General features: G+C 45.0%; 1 protein-coding gene across 1 annotated transcript in view; it reads left to right on the top strand.

The window, feature by feature from the left end:
* LOC140479529 (probable voltage-dependent R-type calcium channel subunit alpha-1E) overlaps positions 1-13,964 on the top strand; it is a 1,102,593-nt gene that overhangs the window by 402,256 nt on the left and 686,373 nt on the right. Inside the window, exons 14-15 of the mRNA XM_072573344.1 lie at positions 2,953-3,065; positions 10,068-10,180. Of these exons, the coding sequence (XP_072429445.1) occupies positions 2,953-3,065; positions 10,068-10,180 (226 nt within the window). The remainder of the gene's footprint in view (positions 1-2,952; positions 3,066-10,067; positions 10,181-13,964) is intronic.

The following is a 13,964-nucleotide window of genomic DNA, read 5'->3' as shown; positions in this document are numbered from 1 at the left end:
ACAGCCTGGAGGTTTTGACCTTGGAAGGAATTCACCGTAACCTTACAAGAATGCTAGCTGGACGGAGTTTGTTCATGTTGTCTTCCTCGGAATCGTAAAGACTGAGGGGAGATTTGATAAGTTTCCAGGATGTTCAGGGAACTGATAGTATTAATGGAAACAAATTATTTAAATAGTTGGGGACAGGGGACTTGCACTATGTATTAGAGTCATGCGCTTCAAGAGTGGATTCTGGACTGATTTTCACACAAAATTGGCACGGTGGCACAGTGGTTAGCACTGCTGCCTCACTCGGGTTCAATTCCCGCCTCAGGCAACTGTCTGTTTGGAGTTTGCCCATTCTCCCCGTGTCTGCGTGGGTTTCCTCTGCGTGCTCCGGTTTCCTCCCACAGTCCAAAGATGTGCAGGTCAGGTGAATTGGCCAGGCTAAATTGCCCGTAGAGTTAGGTAAGGGGTAAATGTATGTATGGGTGGGTTGCACTTCGGCGGGGCGGTGTGGACGTGTTAGGCCAAAGGGCCTGTTTCCACACTGTAAGTAATCTAATCTAAAAAAAATGGCACAGAGAAGTTTAAAATGTCAGGAAATGGAGGTTGATGCTATGGACTCCTATATATTGTGGAAACAAAGCGCAGAGGAGTTGAGAAGTCATGTTGAGGCCTCTTCTGAAATAATGTGTCTAGTTCTGGCCACCCAGTTATAAGAAGACATTCAGAACTCTATCAACAACACAACAAGTTAGACCCCATCTACCACCCCCTGAGAAAAAGAACAGGAAGTGACTTCACCACAGGAAATGACATCACCAACCCAAAGAAACCCAAACATATAAATGGAAAGCAGGAAGTTTCAGCATTGTTTTGTATAAAGTCCACTGAAGATGCTATCTAGTAAGGTAATGAAATGTCTGGAAATGATCCTTTCAGCTCAGCGAGCAAACCTACATCCAATAGGAAGGACATAGAACATAGAACAATACAGCACAGAACAGGTCCTTCGGCCCACGATGTTGTGCCGAACATTTGTCCTAGCTTAAGCACCCATCCATGTACCTATCCAATTGCCGCTTAAAGGTCACCAATGATTCTGACTCTGCCACAGGCAGCGCATTCCATGCCCCCACCACTCTCTGGGTAAAGAACCTACCCCTGACATCTCCCCTATACCTTCCACCCTTCACCTTAAATTTATGTCCCCTTGTAACACTCTGTTGTACCCAGGGAGAAAGTTTCTGACTGTCTACTCTATCTATTCCCCTGATCATCTTATAAACCTCTATCAAGTCACCCCTCATCCTTCGCCGTTCCAACGAGAAAAGGCCTAGCACTCTCAACCTATCCTCGTACGACCTACTCTCCATTCCAGGCAACATCCTGGTAAATCTCCTCTGCACCCTCTCCAAAGCTTCCACATCTTTCCTAAAGTGAGGCGACCAGAACTGCACACAGTACTGTGGCCTAACCAAGGTCCTGTACAGCTGCAGGATATTATAAAGCTGGAGAGAGTTCAGAAGAGATTAACCAGGATGTTGCTGGGTATAGAAGTTTTGAGTTATAAAGAAACGTTAGACAGGCTGGGACCTCCTTCACTGCAGCATTGGAGGTTGAGGAGTGACCTACTGGAAGTTGATAAAATAATATGGGGTATAGATAGAGGTAATGGTAGTTGTCTTTCCCTTAGAATGGGGTATTTCAAGACTAGGGACACATTAAGGTTAGAGGTAAGAGATTTAAAAAAGACGCGAGGGGTAAATTTTTTGCACAGAGCGTGTTTCACATGTACATAGAACAGGACAGCACAGTACAAGCCCTTCGGCCCTTGATGTCATGCTGACCTTTTATCCTACTCTAAGATCAAACTAACCGACATACTTGACACTTTACTATCATCCATGTACCTATCCAAGAGTCGTTTAAATGTGCCTAATGTATCTGACTCTGCTATCACCACTGGCAGTGCATTCCACGTGCCCTCCACTCTCTGAGTAAAGAACCTACCTCTGACATCTCCCCTAAACCTTTCTCCAATCACCTTAAAATTATGCCCCTGTGTGACAGACATTTCCACCCTGGGAAAAAGTCTCTGGCTAACCACTCTATCTATGCCTGTCGTTAACTTGTCCACCTCTATCAAGTCACCTCACATCCTTCTTCTCTCCAATGAGAAAAGCCCTAGCTGCCTCAACCTTTCTTCATAAGGCATGCCCTCCAGTCCAGGAGTATCCTGGTAAATCTCCTCTGCACTCTCTCTAAAACTTCCACATCCTTCCTATAATGAAGCAGCCAGAACTGAACACAATACTCCAGGTGTAGTCTAACCAAGGCTCTATAGAGCTGCAGCATAACCTCACGGCTTCTAAACTCAATCCCCCTGCTAATGAAAGCCAACACACTATATGCCCTTTAACAATCCTATCAACTTTGAAGGATCTATGGGCACGGACCCCAAGATCCCTCTGATCCTCCACACTGCCAAGAATGCTGTCTTTAACCCCATAATCTGCATTCAAATTCAACCTTCCAAAATGAATCACTTCACACTTTTCCAGGTTGAACTTCATCTGCCACTTCTCAGCCTAGTTCTGCACCCTGTCAATGTCCCACTGTAACCGACAACACTATCCACAACTAGTCCGCCACGCTATTCACAACTCCACCAACCTTTCTGTCATCGGCAAACGTCCTAGCCCACCCTACCACTTCCTCATCCAAGTCATTTGTAAAAATCACAAAGAGCAGAGGTCCCAGAACGGATCCCTGGGGAACACCACTGGTCACCGAATTCTAGGCTGAATACTTTCCATCTACTACCACCCTCCGTCTTCTTTGAGCCAGCCAATTCTGGATCCAGACAGCAAACTTTCCCTGTGTCCCCCGTCTCCTTACTTTCTGAACGAGCCTACCATGGGGATCCTTATCAAACGCCTTTCTAACCCAGATATTTCATTTTCTCAGATTATGCGGAGTTCACCTTTCTGGGACTTTTTCTCTCCGAGATGTTTCTAAAGATGTACGGCTGTGGACTGCGACTATACTTTCACTCCTCCTTCAATTGCTTTGACTGTGGGGTGAGTCCATCATTATCCTTCTTCTCAACGAGACATCTTGCAGTATTTGGCCTTAGATTAGGCCTCTGTAGTAAACTGTGATTGGGACTTGTATCAGGCCTCTGTAGTACAGTGTGACTGGCTGTGTTATGCGATGTTTATAATACAGTGTAAGTGGCTGTGGTATGAGCTCCCTTAGTGCAGTGTGACTGCCTGTATTTACAGATGCCTGTCAAATGGGGTGACTGGCTCTGGTATCAGGCCCCTGTAGTACATTGTCACTGACTTTGACAAATAGTGTTCAGGGTGGACAGAGAAATATTGAGGTATAATTTCAGTTGCACTCGTCCATCAACTTTATAGAATTTCATAGATTCCCTGCAGTGTGGAAACAGGCACTTGGGCCGAAACGTTTTTTTGGAACTTTGGAGGAAAAAAAGTCAAAACAATGGCACTTTTAACAGGAAGAGGAACAAACAAAGGCAGCACATGGTCTGTGCAGGAGAGAGAGAGAGAAAGAAACTCACACTGCTAACTGACAGAGCAGTGAACCTGCACAGTTACTGCCTCTGCTGTTGAATTCATGTATCGCTGGACATCTGAGTGCGTCTGGCAAAATCAACACACAGTGAAATTCACAACTGATCTTGGAGGAACCTGTTTGGGAGAGGTCACAGCACAGAGACAGATAAGTGAATCGTTTTAAGTGTGCCCTTGGAGCCTGGTAAGTCTGCAGTAGTGAGTAGAGAGGGTTCAGTCTTGATTATAGGTTTTTAATGAGATCTGTCTCTTGATTAAGCTGAAAAATATAAGCCATAAGTATTATGTTAGCCTGGGGCAGTTTTTGTAGAGGAAGAAGACGGGGCTATTTTCTGGGTCTACAGATTGGAAGAAGCAAAAATGGCCCAAAGAAGAGTGATATGCTCTTCTTTGTCGGATGTGAGAGTTTAGGGAGAGTTTACGGGTTACTGAGGATTATATCTGCAATAAATGACGTTGGTTGCAGATCTTATTAGATCGAATGGATCTGTTGGAGAGACAGTTAGAGGCAATGAGGAATTTACAAGAGCAATACAAGGGTGTGATGGATGGCAGCTACAGGAAGGGAGAAAAGTCACAGATACAATCACATAGATGGGTTAACTCCAGGAAAGGTGAGAGAGGTAGTGTAGGAGTCTTCTGTGGCCATCCCCATTTCAAACAAGTATGCTGTTTTGGAAAATGTAGGGGCTGATGGATTCTCAGGGGAATGTAGCACAGACAGCCAAAGTTTCTGGTATTGAAACTGGCTCTAATGCAATGAAGGGTACGGCGGGTTCCAGGAGATTGATTGTGTTAGGGGACTCTCTAATCCGAGGCACTGTTTCTGTGGCCAGCAGTGACCAATCAGAATGGTGTGTTACCTCCCTTGGTGTCAAGATCAAGGACATCTCAGAGAGGGTGCAGAAAGTTCTCACGGGGGAGAAGGGTCAGCAAGAGGTCATTGTACACATTGGAACCAATGACATAGGAAAGGAAGAAGTTGAGACTCTGAAGGGAGAATATAGACATTTAAGAGGAATTTAAAAAGGAGGTCCTCGAGACTAATAATATCTGGATTACTCCCGGTGCTACGAGCTCATGAGGGTAGGAATAGGAGGATAGAGCAGATGAATGCATGGCAAAAGTAAGGACTGCAGATGCTGGAAATCAGAGTCTAGGTTAGAGTGGTGCTGGAAAAACACAGCAGGTCAGGAGCATCTGAGGAGCAGGATGAATGTATGGCTGAGGAGCTGGTGTATGGGAGAAGGATTCACATTTTTGGATCATTGGAATCTCTTCTGGGGTAGAAGTGACCTGTACAAGAAGGACAGATTACACTTAGATTGGAAAGGGTCTAATATACTGGCAGGGAGATTTACGAGAGCTGCTCAAGAGGATTTAAACTAGTAAGGTGGGGGGGTGGGACCCAGAGAGATAGTGAAGATCAATCTGAGACTGGTACAGTTGGGAAAAGGAGTGAGTCAAACAGTCTGGGCAGGCAGGGAGAAAGCAGAGTACAAGGTAGGACTGATAAACAAAAGTGCACTTATTTCAGTGCAAGGGACCTAACAGGGAAGGCAGGTGAACTCACGGCGTGGTTAGGAACATGGGACTGCGATATCATAGTAATTACAGAAACATGGCTCAGGGATGGGCAGGACTGGCAGCTTAATGTTCCAGGATACAAATGGTGTAGGAAGGATAAAAAGGGAGGCAAGAGAGGAGGGGGAGTGGCATTTTTGATAAGGGATAACATTACAGCTGTACTGAGGGAGGATATTCCCGGAAATACATCCAGGGAAATTATTTGGGTGGAACTGAGAAATAAGAAAGGGTTGATCACCTTATTGGGATTGTATTATAGACCCCGTAATAGTCAGAGGGAAATTGAGAAACAAATTTGTAAGCAGATCTTAGTTATCTGTCAAGAATAATAGAGTGGTTATGGTAGGGGATTTAAACTTTTCAAACATAGACTGGGACTGCCATAGTGTTAAGGTGACTGAGGTGTCAGTGGGGGAGCACTTTGGGACCAGCGACCATAATTCTATTAGATTTAAAATAGTGATGGGAAAGGATAGACCAGATCTAAAAGTTGAAGTTCTAAATTGGAGAATGGACAATTTTGACGGTTTTCGGCAAGAACTTTCAAAAGCTAATTAGCGGCAGATGTTTGCAGGTAAAGGGACAGCTGGAAAATGGGAAGCCTTCAGAAATGAGATAACAAGAATCCAGAGAAAGTATATTCCTGTCAGGGTGAAAGGACAGGCTGGTAGGTATAGGGAATGCTGGATGACTAAAGAAATTGAAGGTTTGGTTAAGAAAAAGATGGAAGCAGATGTAAGGTATAGACAGGATAGATGAGTGAATCCTTAGAAGAGTATAAAGGAAGTAGGAGTATACTTAAGAGAGAAATCAGGAGGGCAAAATGGGGACATGAGATAGCTTTGGCAAATAGAATTAAGGAGAACCCAAAGAAATTTTACAAATACATCAAGGACAAAAGGGGTAACTAGGGAGAGAATAGGGCCCCTCAAAGATCAGCAAGATAGCCTTTATGCGGAGCCGCAAGAGATGTAGGAGATACTAAACGAGTATTTTGCATCAGTGTTTACTGTGGAGAAGGTCATGGAAGATATAGACTGTAGGGAAATAGATGGTGACATCTTGAAAAATGTCCACATTACAGAGGATGTCTCGAAATGCATAAAGGTGGATAAATCCCCAGGACCTATTCAGGTGTACCCTAGAACTCTGTGGGAAGCTAGAGAAGTGATTGCTGGGCCTCTTGCTAAGGTATTTGTATGATCGATCGTCACAGGTAAGGTGCCGTAAGACTGGAGGTTGGCTAACGTGATGCCACTGTTTAAGAAAGGTGGTAAGGACAAGCCAGGGAAATATAAACCAGTGAGCCTGACCTCGGTGGTGGGCAAGTTGTTGGAGGGAATTCTGAGGGACAGGATGTACATGTATTTAGAAAGGCAAGGACTGATTCGGGATAGTCAACATGGCTTTGTGCATGGGAAATCATGTCTCACAAACTTGATTGAGTTCTTTGAAGAAGTAACAAAGAGGATTGATGAGGGCAGAGCAGTAGATGTGATCTATATGGACTTCAGTAAGGCGTTCGACAAGGTTCCCCATGGGAGACTGATTAGCAAGGTTAGATCACATGGAATACAGGGAGAACTAGCCATTTGGATACAGAACTGGCTCAAAGGTAGAAGACAGAGGGTGGTGGTGGAGGGTTGTTTTTCAGAATGGAGGCCTGTGACCAGTGGAGTGCCACAAGGATCAGTGCTGGGTCCACTACTTTCCGTCATTTATATAAATGATTTGGATGTGAGCATAAGAGGTACAGTTAGTAAGTTTGTAGATGACACCAAAATTGGAGGTGTAGTGGTCAGCGAAGAGAGTTACCTCAGATTACAACAGGATCTTGACCAGATGGGCCAATGGGCTGAGAAGTGGCAGATGGAGTTTAATTCAGATAAATGCAAGCTGCTACATTTTGGGAAAGCAAATCAGAGTAGGACTTATACACTTAATGGTAAGGTCCTAGGGAGAGGTTTAAGGCAGAGATTGATAAATTCTTGATGTCACAAGGAATTAAGGGCTAAGGGGAGAATGCGGGTAAGTGGAGTTGAAATGCCCATCAGCCATGATTGAATGGCGGAGTGGACTCGATGGGCCGAATGGCCTTACTTCTGCTCCTATGTCTTATGGTCTTATTAAGTGTTGCTGAGCAAAGAGACCTTGGAGTGCAGGTTCATATCTCCTTGAAAGTGGAGTCACAGGTAGATAGGATAGTGAAGGTGGCATTTGGTATGCTTTCCTTTATTGGTCAGAGTATTGAGTACAGGAGTTGGGAGATCATGTTGTGGCTGTACAAGACATTGCTTAGGCCACTGTTGGAATATCGTATGCAATTCTGGTCTCCTTCCTATTGGAAAGATGTTGTGAAACTTGAAAGGGTTCAGAAAAGATTTACAAGGATGTTGTCAGGGTTGGAGGATTTGAGCTATGGAGAGAGACTGAGCAGGCTGGAGGCTGTTTTCCCTGGAGCGTCGGAGGCCGAGAGGTGACCTTATAGAGGTTTATAAAATCATGAGGGGCATGGTTAAGGTAAATAGACAAAGTCTGTTCCCTGGGGTGGGGGAGTCCAGAACTAGAGGGCATAGGTTTAGTGCGAGAGGGGAAAGATATAAAAAAAAGTCCAAATGGCAACTTTTTCACACAGAGGGTGGTACGTGTATGGAATGAGCTGCCAGAGAATATGGTGGAGGCTGGTACAATTGCAACATTTAAAAGACATCTGGATGGGTATATGAATAGGAAGGGTTTGGAGGGATATGGGCTGGGTGCTGGCAAGTGGGACTAGATTGGGTTGGGATATCTGGTCAGCATGGATGAGTTGGACCAAAGGGTCTGTTTCTGTGCTGTACATCTCTATGACTCTATTAATCCACACCGACTCTGAAGAGTAGCCCACCCAAACCCATTCCCCTACCCAATACTCTACATTTACCCCAGTCAAACGCACCTAATCTACACATCCCTGAACACTATGGGCAATTTAGCTTGGCCAATTCACCTAACCTACACATCTTTGGACTGTGGGAGAGAACCCACGCAGACACGGGGAGAATGTGCAAACTCCACACACACAGTCACCCGAGGCTGGAATCAAACTAGGGTCCTTGGCGCTGTGAGGCGGCAATGCCAACCACTGAGCCACCGTGCCACCCTTTAGTTTCCTTTCTTCCCAAGACTTCCTCTTCTTTAATCTCCTCTCCTCCAGATCCTCAACTCTTTGCTGAGGATCAGGGAGTTTACATGTAAATGGTTCAGAGTCGCCGGTTCGAGGAAGCATCTGATATCAAATAGCAGGAGGGAATAACTGACAGCTTCAAGGCTCATGTTACTTTTCAGAGATTAAAAACAGACTGTGCATCTTCCAGTCTAGAGACCTTCTACCCATACATCCTTCACGCACACCAACTGCCCAGGATCCAAACACACATATGAAGCTAGGCTAATGATCTCGAGCATCCACAACTGGTCCCAACTGTGTAAGCCAGTCAGCAACCTGCTGCTGGCTAAATCTTACTTTGCACACACACCCAGTGCCATGGTGTCTTATTTCTCCTCCCACACTGCTTGAACAAAGCTATTGTGTAAACACAGCTCTCAATGAGCTACAGTAACTTGCTTTATTAAAGGTGCAGCTATTTCTTCACCAGCTTTAAATCAGACCTATGTTTTAATGTTAGCCCGCAGTCAAACTGCCAGTATTATTCTGTGACTGTCTGTTCTCACACCCTGTTAATACCATAAGGATCTGATGCTTTTCCCATCAGATCCCAATGGGATGCTCTGGCTGGCTCTGGTGTCAGACCCATGCACTGAAGTATGACTGGCTCTTCTATCTGTAGTACACTGTGACTCACTGGTGTCAGAGCTCTGGAGGTACACGGCGACCAGCTCTGGTTTCTGATGGTCGTGGCTGACTGACTTCCAACATTCACAATCACCTTCCTTTGTGCCAGGTATGACTCTAGCCAGCGGAGAGTTTTCCCCCTGATATCCATTGCCACTAATTTTGTGAAGGCTCCTTGATGTCACACTCAGTCAAATGTAGCCTGGGCATCAAGGGCTGTCTCTCTCACCTCATCTCTGGACTACAGCTTCATATGTCCATGTTTGAACCAAGGCAGTAATGAGGTCAGGAACTGAGTAGTCCTGGTGGAACCCAAACTGGGCATCGCAGAGCAGGTTATTCCTCAGCAGGTGCTGCTTTAAAGAACTGTTGATGACACATTGCATCACTTTCTTGATGATTGAGGGTAGCCTAACAGAACGGTATATTGGCTGAGATGGATTTGTCCTCCTTTTGATGAAAAGGAACATACCGAGACAATGTTTCCACATTGTCACATAGCTGCTAGTGTTGTAACTGTACTGGAATAGCTTGGCTTGGGGAATTGTAAGTTCTTGAGCTTCAGTACTATTGTTGGAATGTTATCAGGACCGATAGCCTTTGTAGTGTCTCCATCTGTTTCTTGATATCACACGGAATGAATCAAATTGGCTGAAGACCAATGGAGGAGATAGAGTTTTTTTTCAGCATCTTGTACTACTGTGTGAACAGTATTACTCCATAAACAGACACTTTTAGCCCTTTGGTGTCAGCTCCTAATGTATTGTGTGTGGTTGGTACGAGACACTGGTGATATTGTGAGACTTTTTGTTGTGTCAGACCATTATTGTTGAATCTCATGTGGAATTACAGGTCCCTACAGCAATTGATCATTGGACCTTTTGTGATTATTGCAGTTTGGATCACACTCTGTTCTCCATGTCCCAGTCCCTGTGTGTACGCTGACCAATATCCCAGTTTCTTTGTATAACTAATATCTCAGCTTATTTGAGTCTATAAATCACTGTACAATCTGCACTGTACCACAGACGGTATGTCTAATTACATCCTGTGTTTGGCAGGTGATTATCGGCAGTATATTTGATGTGGTTTGGACCATGATTCGCCCAGAGACGTCATTCGGTATCAGCGTACTCCGAGCACTGCGACTGCTCAGGATATTTAAAGTCACAAAGTGAGTATGAACCAGAACAGTGGCTCAATCAGACCCCCAAACATTGTTTTTGACTGTTCTTCCTTCTCCTCACAACTTCACCTGTACACTCTTACCAGTTTCTTCCTGATTTCCCCACACAGACACGGGAATCAGTTCCTCACTGGTTTCCCCACACAAATACTGGTACCAGCTTCTTACTACATTCGAATATAGAATATTACAGCGCAGTACAGGCCCTTTGGCCCTCGATGTTGCACTGAGCTGTGGAACCAATCTGAAGCCCATCTACCCTACACTATTCCATTTTCAGCCATATGTTCATCCAATGACCATTTAAATGTCCTTAAAATTGGCAAGTCTACTACTGTTGCAAGCAGTGCGTTCCATGCCCCTACTACTCTCTGAGTAAAGAAATTACCTCTGACATCTGTCCTATATCTATCACCCCTCAATTTAAAGCTATGCTCCCTCGTGCTAGCCATCACTATCCGAGGTAAAAGGCTCTCCCTGTCCACCCAATCTAACCCTCTGATTATCTTATATGTCTCTATTAAGTCACCTCTCAACCTTCTCTCTAACGAAAACAGCCCCAGCTCCCTCAGCCTTTCCTCACAAGATCTTCCTTCCATACCAGGCAACATCTTAGTGAATCTCCTCTGAACCCTTTCCAAAGCTTCCACATCCTTCCCATATTGCGGTGACCAGAACTGTACGCAATACTCCAAGTGCAGCCGCACCAGAGCTTTGTACATCTGCAGCGTGACCTCATAGTTCCGAAACTCAATTCCTCTGCCAATAAAAGTTAACACACCTTTTTAACAACCTTATAAACCTGGGTGGCATCTTTCAGGGATCTATGTACGTGGACACTGAGATCTCTCTGCTAATCTATGCTAGCAAATGTGCAAAAGGGTTTCCTGACACAATATGTAGACAGGCCAACAAGGGGCGAGGCCACATTAGATTTGGTACTGGGTAATGAACCCGGCCAGGTGTTAGATTTGGAGGTAGGTGAGCACTTTGGTGATAGTGACCACAATTCGGTTATGTTTACTTTAGCGATGGAAAGGGATAGGTATATACCACAGGGCAATGGTTACAGCTGAGGGAAAGGCAATTACAGTGCGATTAGGCAAGATTTAGGATGCATAAGATGGGGAAGGAACCTGCAGGGGATGGGCACAATTGAAATGTAGAGATTATTCAAGGAACAGCTACTGCATGTCCTTGATGAGTATGTACCTGTCAGACAGGGAGGAAGTGATCAAGCAAGGGAGCAGTGGTTACTAAAGAAGTTGAAGCTCTTGTCAAGAGGAAGAAGAAGGCTTATGTTAGGGTGAGATGTGAAGGCTCAGTTAGGGTGCTTGAGAGTTACCGGTTAGCCAGGAAAGACCTAAAGAGGGAGCTAAGAAGAGCCAGGAGGGGACATGAGAAATCATTGGCTGAAAGGATCAAGAAAAACCCTAAAGCTTTCTACAGGTATTTCAGAAATAAAAGAATGACGAGAGTAAGATTAGGGCCAATCGAAGACAGTAATGTGAAGTTGCACGTGGAGTCAGAGGAGATGGGGAAGCGCTAAATGCATATTTTTTATCAGTATTCACAGTGGAAAAAGACAACGTTGTCGAGGAGAATACTGAGATACAGGTTTCTGCACTAGACAGGATTGAGGTTCACAAGGAGGAGGTGTTAGCAATTCTGGAAAGTGTGAAAATAGCAAAGTCCCCCAGGCAGCCAGGGAGGGATTTATTCGAGGATTCCTTGGGAAGCCAAGGAGGAGATTGCTGAGCCTTTGGCTTTGATCTTTATGTCGTAATTGTCTACAGGGATAGTGCCGGAAGATTGGAGGATAGCAAATGTTGTCCTCTTGTTGAAGAAGGGGAGTAGAGACAACCCTGGTAATTATAGACCAGTGAGCCTTACTTCGGTTGTGGGTAAAGTGTTGGAAAGGATTATAAGAGATAAGATTTATAATCATCTACAAAGAAATAAATTGATTAGGGACAGTCAGCATGGTTTTGTGAAGGTTAGGTCGTGCCTCACAAACCTTACTGAGTTCTTTGAGAAGGTGACCAAACAGGTGGATGAGGGTAATGTGGTTGATGTGGTGTATATGGATTTCAGTAAGGCATTTGATAAGGTTCCCCATGGAAGGCTGTTGCACAAAATTCTGGATTAGTGGTACTGGAAGAGCACAGCAGTTCAGGCAGCATCCGAGTAGCTTCGAAATCGACGTTTTCGGCAAAAGCCCTTCATCAGGAATAAAGGCAGTGAGCCTGAAGCGTTAGCTTATCTCTCCATGCTTCAGGCTCACTGCCTTTATTCCTGATGAAGGGCTTTTGCCCGAAACGTCGATTTCGAAGCTACTTGGATGCTGCCTGAACTGCTGTGCTTTTCCAGCACCACTAATCCAGAATCTGGTTTCCAGCATCTGCAGTCATTGTTTTTATCTTATTGCACAAAATACAGAGGCACGGGATTGAGGATGATTTAGTGGTTTGGATCAGAACTTGGCTCGCTGAAAGAAGACAGAAGGTGGTGATTGATGGGAAATGTTCATCCTGTAGTTCAGTTCCTAGTGGTGTACTGCAAGGGTCTGTTTTGGGGCCCCTGCTGTTTGTCATTTTTATAAATGACCGGACGAGAGAGTAGAAGAATGACTTCGTAAATTTGCTGATGACACTAAGGTCGGTGGGGTTGTGGATAGTGCAGAAGGATGTTGTAGGTTCCAAAGGGACTTCGCTAAGCTGCAGAGCTGGGCTGAGAGATGGCAAATGGAGTTTAATGGAGAAAAGTGTGAGGTGATTCACGTTGGAAGGAGCAACAGGAATAAAAAGTACTGGACTAATGGTTAGATTCTTAGCAGAACATTCCAGCGCAGTGCAGGCCTTTCGGCCCTTGATGTTGCGCTAACCAGTGAAACCAATCTGAAGCCCATCTAACTGCAGTTTCCTTCCCAAATGCATCCTAAATCATGCCTCATCGCATCATAATTGCCTTCCCCACAGCTATAACTCTTGCCCTGCAGTATATACCTATTCCTTTCCATCACTAAAGTAAACATAACCAAATTGTGGTCACTATCACCAAAGTGCTCACCGACCTCCAAATCTAACACCTGGCCGGGTTCATTACCCGGTACAAAGGGTGTGGCCTCGCCCCTGGTTGGCCTGTCCACAGACTGTGTCAGGAAACCCTCCTGCAAACATTGGACAAAAATTGAACCATGTAAAGTACTCGAAATATCGCGTTTCCAGTCAGTATTTGGAAAGTTAAAGTACCCATTACAACTACCCTATTACTTTCGCTCCTATCCAGAATCATCTTTGCTATCCTTTCCTCTACATCTCCGGAAATAGTCGGAGGTGATTGAAAACTCCCAACAGGGTGACCTCTCCTTTCCTGTTTCTAACCTCAGCCCATACTACCTCAGTCAACACTTCCTCAAATGTTCTTTCTGTCACCGTCATACTGTCCTTGACTAACAATGCCACACTTCTCCCTCTTGTACCATCTTTCCTGATCTTACTGAAACATCTAAACCCCAGAACCTGCAACAACCATTCCTGTCCCTGCTCTATCCATGTTTCCAAAATGGCCACCACATTGAAGTCCCAGTTACCAACCCATGCTGCACGTTCACCCACCTTATTCTGGATGCTCCTGGCGTTGATGTAGGCACACCTCAAACACTTTTCTGCTTGCTGGTGAACTCTTGCGAGCTGGAAACTTGATTTCTGAGCTCAGTCCTCACAACCTCCTGGACACTGGAACTACAATTTAGGTTCCCATCCCCCTGTTG

This window comes from Chiloscyllium punctatum, chromosome 7, assembly GCF_047496795.1.
Source record: "Chiloscyllium punctatum isolate Juve2018m chromosome 7, sChiPun1.3, whole genome shotgun sequence".
Lineage (NCBI taxonomy): Eukaryota > Metazoa > Chordata > Chondrichthyes > Orectolobiformes > Hemiscylliidae > Chiloscyllium > Chiloscyllium punctatum.
Note: the sequence above shows the minus strand (reverse complement) of the source record. Positions and strands in the feature narration are given on the sequence as shown.